The sequence below is a fragment of the Blennius ocellaris genome (assembly GCF_963422515.1).
Source record: "Blennius ocellaris genome assembly, chromosome: 6".
In the NCBI taxonomy this organism is placed as follows: Eukaryota; Metazoa; Chordata; class Actinopteri; order Blenniiformes; family Blenniidae; genus Blennius; species Blennius ocellaris.
In genome coordinates, this window is record NC_137655.1 from 22,601,742 (window position 1) to 22,613,501 (window position 11,760).

Below are 11,760 nucleotides of genomic sequence, written 5' to 3' on the forward strand. Positions count from 1 at the left end.
CCCCATGTGGGATTGATAAAGTCTGAACTTATCTTTAAACCCTGCCTTATTCAATATTTTATCTTTCTATCATATTTAGTAATATCTGCGTGTTCTTTTCGGTGTCGAGCAATACTATAAAATAATTTCCTTCTGAGTTTAATAGAGTATTTCTATTCTATTCTCTTCAATTTACCAACAGCACAGCTCTTAATTATGATTATAGATGTTTGAGCCATTTTGTAGAAAAGGCTTGCCTCGAAAGGTCTCATAAATATTTGAAAAGTGATCTTTGTGCATGAGATAGAGAATAGACACAAATGAAAATATACTTTCTTGTGTGACGTTCAATGTCTTTTGATGAGTGAACTGTTAGAGCATGTAGCATCTATTTTCTTGGGTGAAGGCATCACAGGGCAAACTGTGTGTGTGATATGACAGTCACACTTAAGGAGAGCACTCTTACTTCCACAAACTTTGGTGTTCGGTCTGATTTGTATCTTAAGGTAACCTAAAATAACACATTATCTAAAGCTTTTGTTCTCTTAGTCGCGGTCACACGTTTACTTTTGTATCTGTCTTGGTAAATGTCACCCTATGGCTTAACAATACGTTTACTTGAACCAAAAACAAGACATTGCAAACATATATTCTGATTTTTCAACTTTATTTGTTATATGCAACAAAGACAAAAAAAAAAAAAAACAGTCCAAACAATATATGTGGTAAGTGTTGTAAATAATGTATGCACCCTATTAATTGATTCTGCTGGAATTAAGAAATTGTTTTTGGATAAATGGCATTTTCACAAATTTATTCTGATCCATAAAAACCTCCTGCTGAACAAAAGAGTGAAGACGTTTATTGTTGTGTTGTGACACCACTCATGAATGACAAACAAACTTTCTGCTTTGAATAAAAATATGGATTCGGGACTAATCTGCACACTTCAATGAAGAGTACATTTCCATGGTAAAACTATTAGAAACTAAACTATGGCGTTACATAATAATAATGATGACGAGATAATAATTAGAAGGATGAATCACTGTAAAGAACAGTTTGGTGTCTTTTCCCACTTCGTTATTTCTTCTTCTTCTCCTGAGTGGTGTTAAACCATGAGTCTAGAAGTTTCTTCATGTAATATATCTGCCAGGCGTGTACTTGAACCGCCACCACCATGATGAGATACATGACAGTCACTGCGGAGAAGCCGAAAATGAAGCGGTAGGCTTTTCCGTGCCGGTAGAGCTGCTGAGCCACAGGAAACATCTCCATGCCGCCATATATGAGAGGCGCCACGGAGAACAGCCCGCCACTGATCATGGACAGGACCAAGTAGCTGATATTGTTCTTTGGCAGGGACAGGCTGCTGAAGAGCAGCGGGAGGAGGCTCAGAAGGTACGGGTACTCCCATTGGTACGGCATGCACACCGTGTCATGTGATAGCAGGTCAAAGTGGCTGATGCTCATCTGTGCCGCCACCAGCAGCCACAGCAGGAGGTGGACCAGGTTCAACTTCCGTAATTCTGACTTGAGCGGAGCGCTGCAAAACAGAAAGAAAAAAACCCCCGCCAGGTTCTAAACCTTCATAAATAATGCCATCAGTGTCTCAGGATCACATTTACACGTATTTACAAAAGCTGCAACATTTGTCTGCATTTCTTGCATATACTGTACACAGCTTCGTGTCTTCGTTTGCATCTAAAGCCGGGTAGACGGAGATTCATGTCACAACATCGAATTCAACCTGTGTGAAAATGGATCCACTGAAGGTTCTTGTGCTTTATTCGTTTGATATTCTAACGCCACATTCAGGAGGAGCGCCGCTTGTTTATCGGTCGTTGAAAGAACAGTAAATAACTTGCGCCATTCGTGACGTTGTGTTTTTTCCAGGACTCTGATTGACTGGGACATGGATATAAACACCAGATGCTGCACGGCCTATCAGCACCTGTTGATGCAACGCGTCTGCTGCGCCGCCATCTTGGGACGGTCTCCCGCTCATGCTAAACATATAGATTCCAGGCTAGAAAATCCACAAACACATTCGAAGCTCGCTCGCTAGTCCACATAGCAACAAAAATTATATCTCAGTTTAAAGCTCTCCTCCAAATATTTTTTTCCATGAGGTTTCCACAGGATAGAGCTTTTCCTCAGCTTTAAAATGAGGTATTATTTGTGTTGCTCCGTGGATTAGCGAGCGAGCTACAAATGTTTTTGTCGATTTTCTAGCCTGGGATTTATATGTTTAGCGCAAGATGGCGGTGCTGGAGGAATCTGGTGTTTTAAATCTGTGGATGGCATCATGATTCTCAGCACACTGCCCCCTACACGTTTGTCACGCTCACTGTAGCTCTGAACCGGGTGTATATCTGAGTCCCTGTAAATTAATCTCTTTTTTTTGTAAACGATCATGTGTAAATGAAGATTTTTATTTTTTTTTGCAAACATAAGAGGGGGAAAGATCTTTTTGTTGTTGTTGTAAAAACGCAGGTACGTGTAAACGTGGCTTCAGACATACACAAGTGACTTACCTCATCTGGTATTGAGGGACGACCCTCTCTCTGTAACGGACTTCAGCTCCATTCGTGCCTGCAGCTCTGAGGCCAGCGCGTGATGTCATGTTTACAGAAACCTACTGACACACACAAATTAATAATTAGAGGCTTTATTGATTCCCTCTGGGATGTTCTGTCTTGGCCTTTAACCCACCCTAACCTATGATCTTAGCTACACATACTGGGCGCAGAGGGCTGCTGAATTGCAGGGAACTGTAGGCAGTTTTGGAACTGCTGTGAAGACTTTAGTTTAGGGATTTCATACAGTCTGATTTCATTTCAATTGTGATGGACCAGTGAAAAACATTTCACTTCAGTTTTAGATCAGAAAATCACCAGTACGCCCTGGTAATATTCAGATGTAAAGAACTTTCTACAAAATCTATCATGCACAACCTGAACTTTTCTAAAACAAACAAAAAAAAAAAGGCCATGAGCCTAATACACAGTTGCTGCCACAGGTAAGTAGGTAGAGAATTTCCGTTTTGGCCCTCAGAGTTAAGTTATTACCCCATAGTTTTCTGAGAAATGTTTAAGCCTCCCTGAGACAACACTGGGCGCTAAACTGTAAAAGTGTGACCTCCAATGGGTAAATCAGGACCCGAGGACCATGGACTGATTGCCAGACACCCCTGAAATACATCATCACGTCACGAGTTGTAGGAAAAGCCGGATTTTCACTGCGCCAGCTGTCACCAAGCATTCCACAGTGTTTGTCACATTCACCCACTCACACTCTAATCAGAGGTCCTGATGGGTCCAGTTTCTTGCTCAGGCACATGTTAATTATGTAATTTGGCTGAGATGGAGGTTCAAACCTGGAACATTATGATTGAAAAACAAACTGATCTACCAACTGAGCCACACAGAGGATGAATATTGTCATTGTGTGATAGTGATAACTATGCCAGTAAGTAACAGATTTTAAAAAAATACAGTGAGGTATGGCAATTGTTGGTATTAAATAAACCATAAAAACAGCAAAAATTTTGAAAACATAATGAATATTGTAATTATTGCTTTATCTTAATTTTTTTTTAAGACAAAAACACTATAGGAGCATATGATATGTCACTGTTCAAAAATGAAGAAAGTCATTGCTCTCACATCAAAATAACTTCCATTTCACATTAAAACTGACTGTTTAATATAATCTTCACAACAACCTCCCACATAAGTAATTAGCCCATGATATAATAAGAGGACGTACGTGTGGCCACAATGCTGATGTTAAAAAAAAACCTAACAACAACAAAACAACAGGTCGCCAAATAATGGCTCAGACTGAGCTATATCAAACGGAACACTCTTCTTTCTAACACCATGATGAAAACTAACATCCAAACAGACATTTGTGGTTTTTCAGGACGATATCAGCTGAGCCCTGCAGGAGAGCAGGCCAACACATGATAGCTGCAGCTGCGGCCTCCGGATCTTAACAGATCCGTGTTACACGTGAGGCTACCGGCGTTTTATCATCGACCCACGACAGCAGAGGAGGATATTTCACTGTGAATGTACGTACTTACTGCGTTCGTCCCTCTTTAGTTGTTGCAGGTTGTGTCTCCGGAGGATGTGATGAATGAATACGAGGAGCAGATCTGCGCATGCGTAGTGCGCACCGATCGCCCTTCCCCCCGCAGCATCAGCATCTGTCCTCAGAGCACACTCGGAACGACACACATCTATCACACCCACATCTATACACTTCTATCACACCCACATCTATACACTTCTATCACACCCACATCTATACACTTCTATCACACCCAGATCTGCACACATCTCCCCTAAACTGGGACTGTGAATAAAAACATGGATGGATCCTGACTGTAAAGGCAATTTTATTATTTTTCAGACTTAATGCCAGCAATGCAAAAAAAAAAAAAAGACAAGTTCCTCTTAACACAGTATTCTTCCCTATGCAAAATCATATAGATGTATTCTGTATTTACTTTCAAGGATTCAATGATTCTTTATTGTCTTGCCAGTACATGTTACATGGTACGAGATTACGTACTCGAATACCGGTGGGCACCAAAACATAAACGTAGACCATAAAATTGAAAGTAATCCAAGAACAGAATGGAAAACTGATATAGCATAGGCACAATAAAAAAGATTTTATACAGAGTCTACAAAAGTAAAACGATGGACAGGTGTGACATGTTACTACAAAAGAAAGTGTCTCTAGTTGCAGGTAGGTTATATGGAGGGTGCAGAGCTGCAGGGCACCATCAGAGTTCAACAGTCTAACAGCTTCTGGAAAGATGCTGTTCCTTGCAGTGACCGCAGTTAATGTTTTAAAAAGCACAAGACAAAAATCCGGCCTTGTCAGAGGGTTGGGATTTGGAACCAGATTCAACATAAGAAACAGGAATCGGTTCCTCACATTTTCAACTAGTTTTATCACAGTCACAACGTAAACAGTAAGACGACAACAACAATCACTATCAATGAGTAGCTTAATGTGACACTTTCAATTGTGCAATGTCCATATTCCTTCTGCCAGACAGATACTAAACTAAGATTTCAATTAGGTAGATGTAATAAAAATAATCATTACCTTTCATAATTATGGTAGGTCTTTCACAATCTGACTCATGTTCAATGTAAATAACACTTTTGAAAACAGATATCTCTGTAAATGTAGAACTATGCATCACTTTATTCAGCCTCTTTTCGTCCTCTGAATTACTTAGATATACACTTGAATTACTAGATATACACAATCCTCATCAAGCCAGTGTTTCCCTTGACATTTGCAAGTGTTAAAACCTTTAAACAAAAGCTTTCTTTGAAAAGATTATAGTGTCAATTACTTTGTTTTTAAAATCATAATAGCTGTTTTTCAGTAATATTCTGTTCCCCTCATCAATATATAATTGTATTCTTCCGTATATTTCACTTTTATCAGTTTTGCCACATCCCTTTCCCTTTGGTGTTTTAGTATTTTGTCATTATCATGATGTATTTCTAGTTTCTCTTAAACTATTGTTCATGTTTTATGTTATTATCAACATGCAATATTTAGCTCAATAGTGAATAGTTCAATCTTAACAATTGCTGTGGCCTTCAATATCATTTCATTCATGTTTCCCTTGTCTTGCTTTGCCAAGCATATGTAAAACACTTTTAAATAGTTTACATACATGAAAATGCACCACACAATCACATTTTTAAAAGATTTAGGACGGCCCTCCAGAAACATAGCAGAGAAAGACACCTATTGGATTGTGCATCTTTTTGATCAGAAGTCCCACTTTGCTGGGTGTATCTCAGCATTTGATTATTTGTCCTATAACATTTTGAAGTTTTGCACATTATCTATAATTCAAAATTAAATTGAAGCCGCGTGGGTTGAACGGGTCCTCACACACCCACGCACGTCGGAATGTGTCGTATGTCGACGTTTTGTGCACGTCACCCTTCTTCCTGTGACCAGCAGGTGGCGCTAGGCCAAGTCTCCGATCAATCACGGACTCTCATGCAACTTTGTAAGAGTTAAGCCAGAACGGAGCATGTAACGCCTCGCTTCATGTTTCCAGTAGGTGGCGCTACGCCCAATGGTGGTTATGGCTCTGATAGGATCTGGACTCGAATGTAAAGTGTGAGGGAAAAAGGAGCACGTTCAGGTTCTTTTCACTCCCCTTCCAGTCTCCAGCAGGTGGCGCCATAGCTGATGCTGTGAATTGTTGTATGACTGTGATGAGGGATGGACTCTGAGGCCGATCTGACCAGATTCTGGGGCTCCCGTTTTGCAATTTTGCAGGTGCCGCCGTTGAGCCATTTCACAAGCCACATGTGTAACTCCCTCAAATTATCACATTTTTCCGCCGGACCTGACGAGTGTGCAAAGTTTCACAAAAAGTCAAATATCCAACAGGGACTGTCAGTGTTTGTTTCACCCAGAAACCTGATTAAAGACAATTATAAACGCCAGGCATGTTATTTATGTGACTCACTATGAAAACACCGAGAGGCTGCTGGTCCAGTTCAAACAAAGATGCAAATTAGTTTATGATGAATGAACCCGTGTTTGATAAGTCGAGGGGAAAACACAGCTGACATCATGTGTACGACATTCACACTGAATATCTTCACTGGATCCTGAACCTGTGACTTGGGTCTTTTGAGCAATGGCATGGCAGTGGAAATAGACCCTCAAGCTGCTGTCTCCAAATAAAAACATCTAAATGATGACTCCTCACATCGCACACATGTTCCTGTGAAGTTGAACATTGCATCGATTACATTTTTTTCAAAACAATTTTTATTTAGAAAAAAACCAACACAAACAATAATAACAAATTTGAAACATTAATACACAGATTATTTGATTACTATGACAATATTAGCACCATGCTTATTTCCCTTTATGTTCCAAAGCAGTAAAACTAATAAATTACTGACAATTAACACATTGACATGCGGTTGAAGTGAATCAGTTGCTGCAACATTCAACACTTTGTTTTTAGTCCAGTGATTGCAAAAACAGCATCCAGAAAAACAAGGACAATGAGGATGTAGTGGATCCTGGTTCAGTCCGTTCACTTGGAGACCAAACAGCATTCTAGATTAAAAAAAAATTAAAAATCCACTTCACAATCCACCGTTTCAAACTGTTTCCTTGGCATGAATGATTTTACCATCAGTACATCTGACAGTGTGCTTCATATCAAAAACTGTGGTCCAGAAAAGATTTAAAAGAACGGATAAATTCACAGAATTTTTGAAATAATTTGTGTCAATGCAGACTCATGAGAAGTTTTCTCCTCTCATGCTGCTGACCGAGGAGCTGGAGTTCAGCCCCTCAGGTTGGACGAACCCTTGTGAAATGGATGGATTATGTGTCTGAATGTTTAGCATGCCATTTGGAGTACTTTTCCATACAAAATCATGTGAATTTGACTTTTTTGCATTAAAAAAAAAGGTTCTGTTTACAGTTCTCCATCCATAAACCTATCTGCAGACATTAATACAAAAAATAACTATTACATTCTTGTTCATTGAGTCGTCAAGTTGGTTTGCAACATATTTTGCACAGGCTTTTGATTGTTTAGTAATACAGTCTTACTGGTGACTACTTCAACTGTCACCCGTCGATAACAATGTCCCTGATAGATGCAGATCCTCCGTTCACCCTCAGATTCCTAAAACACTTTGCCTAACCTTAGCTCTTACACAGCGTTTCACAGATATCTATTAGCTTCAAGTCCCCAAATTAACTAGATTGCAGGCTAATCAGGTAGAAATGTGTTTACCCCCAAAAAACTAGGCAAAAAATTTACTCACTTCTGTAAAAAAAAGAAAAAAAAGAGTAATTGATCATCACTGTCTTCGCCGAGAGGGGATTTCATATCCTTACTGTTAATATTAGAGAAAAAGAAAACTGCTTCTGCATGCATGTGCATGAATTTCCTGCCACCAATTTGTGTTTATTTCATTTCTTTTTTCCTGGGGGTGTAGTTACACATTTTTTGAATGGGGCAGGGACTTAATTTTGCTCTTTGACAACAGCGTTATTGTCATTATTATGTACATGCACGGAGCATTTGTACCTAATTCATGAATTGCACTCATAATTTCTGGTAGAAAATCATTTTCAGGTCTTCCGAGGATGCAGTTTTTTCTCCCCCTTTTTTTTTCAAATTTTAACAAATGTTTTTCATTTTATATCAAAATAATTAAAAGCCTTTACTGTTCAAAAGATGTTGTACATAGAGACTCAAATGTCATATTGTTTGTTGAAATAGTTAATCTTTTCTTCTCATTTCTATTGACAAGATCAACAGATTGACTTTACTAACAGGACTGTTGAAAAAATGAGAACCTGTATATCAACAAGATTTCCTGTATAAATAAATGTCAAGTGGAAATAAAAAGAAGTATGACTACTCAGTCTAATGGAATTCATGACCATAGTTGAAATTATACCAAAAACAAGCTCCCTCCTTGTTTTTAATGTCGCCTTGTTCTGTGCCTGCAGTTTGTGGAGTTACATCGGGTATAACAAGTACCCCGAAAACGAGGAATGGACGTACTGCCCAGCATAAAGTCCTGATGCCTGATCGGAGGGCAGCTGAATGTACACAGTGTCCCCGGGCTGTAGAGGTAATACTGCACTCCCTGATGCTTGGTCAAGGAAACCCTTCTTGTATTCGTCATACGTGTACATCACCGGCTCATTGTTTCTCATCAAAGCCACCCACACATTCGCTCCTTTGCAGTGAACGTGGTAGGCAAAGTAATAGATGCCAGGCATGTCACAGGTGAAGATTCCAGTCTCTGGGTTGTAGTTTTGGCGGCCATTATACAAGAGCTTGTCAAAGACGACCGGCGTGCCCACAGGAGGAAAGGGGGTTGTCGCAACAGCGGTGAATGCCGGCATCTCCAGCCCGCTGGGGCCCATCGCTTCGGCCCCATACTTGCCCTTCTTCCCATAACTCCCGGCCTTCACACCATCCAGTCCTGGGCCCATCTCAGACAGCACTCCGGCCATGTCAGGGGAATAGCCAGAAGGTCCAGGTGTGCCTGGTGGTCCAGGAGGGCCAGGCAAACCTGGCTGTCCAGGGGGTCCGAGTGGGCCATCTTTTCCTGGGGGTCCAGTTGGACCAGGCTGACCTGGGTTACCCTCAGTTGCGATGCCTGGTGACCCAGCGGGACCTTTATCTCCTTTTGGTCCAGCTGTACCGGGAGGTCCAATTGGCCCTGCAGCACCATCCATTCCCGGGATCCCTTTGGGACCTTGAGGTCCTGCTTCACCTGGAAATCCACCTTGTCCTTTTGGACCAGGAAGTCCAGGAACACCAGGAGTACCAGGGAGACCTTTATGTCCATCATCTCCCTTGGCACCACCCAGTCCTGGTGGACCTCTTGGTCCTGGCTCACCACGATCCCCTGGTAGGCCATCTTTTCCTGGTGCCCCTTGAGGACCAGGGGTGCCTTTGGCTCCATCAAGCCCTTTCGGTCCTCCGTCGCCACAATCTCCTTTGGGACCAGGTAGACCTATACCCCCATGAGGTCCCATAGGGCCTGGTGGACCGGCTGGACCATTTGGGCCCGGTGGTCCAAGCATACCAGGAAGCCCTCCATGACCTTTATCTCCTTTTGGTCCTGGAGATCCAGGTGGCCCTCCCAAACCTTTATCACCTTTTGGTCCTGGGAGTCCAGGTTTTCCAAACCCAGGCAGCCCTGGTTTTCCTGGCAAACCTGGGGGTCCCGGATGACCTTTCCCCCCGGGCATTCCCGGCTGTCCTGGCAAGCCGTTTTGACCTGGTTTTCCTTGACCAGGCAGACCTGGTGGGCCTGGTGGGCCTCCTTCACCAGGTGGCCCACCTGGACCCTGTTCTCCTGGATAACCTTTGTCCCCTGGTGGTCCTTGTGGACCTGGGGCACCATTCAACCCTGGTTTTCCAAATCCAGGTAGCCCTCTTGGCCCAGCAGGTCCAGGAGGGCCTGGCAGCCCTTTGTGACCAGGTTGTCCAGGTTGGCCCATTCCCTTGTCTCCTTTGGGTCCAGGCAACCCTGGTAGTCCGGGGAGACCTTTGTGGCCTGGCTCTCCTTTGGGTCCTGGCTGGCCTGGTAATCCCTGTACCCCTGGTTTACCTATTCCTGGAAGTCCCGGTGGTCCTGGTGGACCTTGTGGTCCTGGCTGTCCAGCTGGCCCATCTTCACCCCTCGTCCCCATTTCTCCTTGCGGCCCAGCCTCTCCATTTGCTCCTGGTTTGCCTGGCAGTCCTGGCAAACCTGGTTTTCCCAGTTCAGACACTCCGGGTGGTCCAGGAGGTCCAGGTCGCCCTGCTGGTCCTGGCTGACCATTTCCCGGAGGTCCAGGAGGTCCTTGACGTCCCTCGGGTCCAGGTGGCCCAGCTGGACCTGGTTCTCCTTGAGGAATCCCTTCAGCACCACTGGGGATCGTTTGACCTGGAAAGAATAGAAATCCAGAACTTGTTACATCATAGAACATGTTTTTTTTTTTAATCTTTTCATTTTGCCAGTTGAAATTGTGAATCTCTCACCTTTGTCTTGCCCACCATTGTAGCCGCCGCCTTTTCGAGCAGCGTCCTTGCCTTTGTGCATGGGTATCTGCGGCAGCTCCTTCCTGTAGTGGGGGTACTGCATGTAGGGCAGCTCTTTGCCCAGGTACTGTTGTTGTGGGAAGCCCTCCTTGCCCATGCCCATGTGCTGCAGGTGCTGTATTGGCTGGTACTGCTGAGGGTGCTGCTTGTGACCATAGTATGCCCCACCACTCACACACACGAGGGCTGCCAGCTGTACCAGCAGCAGCAGAGAGAGGGGGGCGGGGAGGGGAGGCATGACCAAGGCCTGTGTGGAAGGAAGCACAAGACAAGACATGAAGGAAGGATGTCACTGCTTTTACAGATTGTTTGATGGCGTAACGTCTGTAAAGGTACTTTATCCTGGGCGTTATTCTAATGTGTCTAATTTGTCTCGTGGACAAATCCATCAGCAAAGAGCAGTGAGTGAGGGGCCGCACTGTCTCCCTCTGCTGGACAAATAGTGAAACTCAACCGACCGCACTGTAAGCAGTGGCTGGATTGTTAAAATAAGTCAAAATGACAATGCTAAATGATGCCAAAGTCAAGAATAGGTTTTAGAGTTTACATTTATGACATGATAACATCCCCATGCGAGAAAACATTGATAAATTCACAATCTGCTTGGTTTTACAGACAGACTGGTCTTGTTTTTTTCGTAGTGAGTTTGTCCAGCAGAGGGAGACAGACTGTAGCCTGCCATATAAAGACATTCAGGGTTAGCCTGCTTTTAAAACATATAGGGAAGCTACCAGAAAGACCTCTCAAAACAACATTGCCATTATTAATCCATCAGTATGCTATTTATCAATGTTTGATTCAAATCAGTTCAAATAAATGTGTTTGCTATACGGACCCATTTTCTGAAATCGACATGTTTCTTCAAATAATAATATAAACATGTTTGTTTGCAATCTCTACCGTGAAACCTATTTACACTTAACTTGTCAATACTGGTTTATAATCTAATAGTTACATTTAATGTTCATTTTAACTTCAGTAGAAACTTCTCACATTGGCTGTGAAATTCCATTCATGCCACTTTGCTGTGTACATTTTTTCCACAACTTATCCATCAGGGGGAGCCATAGTAAGATCACAATATATGTTTGGATGTCAGACTGAAACTGTCCTGAGGAGACTTAAGAAAAAAATATGAA

The 11,760-nt window shown here is 42.6% G+C and overlaps 2 protein-coding genes across 2 annotated transcripts; both read right to left on the reverse strand.

The window, feature by feature from the left end:
• Positions 1 to 1,062: 1,062 nt before the first annotated feature.
• Positions 1,063 to 2,605, reverse strand: jagn1a (jagunal homolog 1a; the record flags this gene model as incomplete). The annotated part of the gene is made up of 2 exons (XM_080498720.1): positions 1,063 to 1,525; positions 2,517 to 2,605. 2 exons carry the CDS (start codon positions 2,603 to 2,605, stop codon positions 1,063 to 1,065), a joined length of 552 nt encoding a protein of 183 aa, XP_080354846.1.
• Positions 2,606 to 8,538: 5,933 nt separating this feature from the next.
• On the reverse strand, positions 8,539 to 10,859 carry col8a1a (collagen, type VIII, alpha 1a; the record flags this gene model as incomplete). Its single annotated transcript, XM_080498348.1, has 2 exons — positions 8,539 to 10,466; positions 10,562 to 10,859. 2 exons carry the CDS (start codon positions 10,857 to 10,859, stop codon positions 8,539 to 8,541), a joined length of 2,226 nt encoding a protein of 741 aa, XP_080354474.1.
• Positions 10,860 to 11,760: the final 901 nt, after the last annotated feature.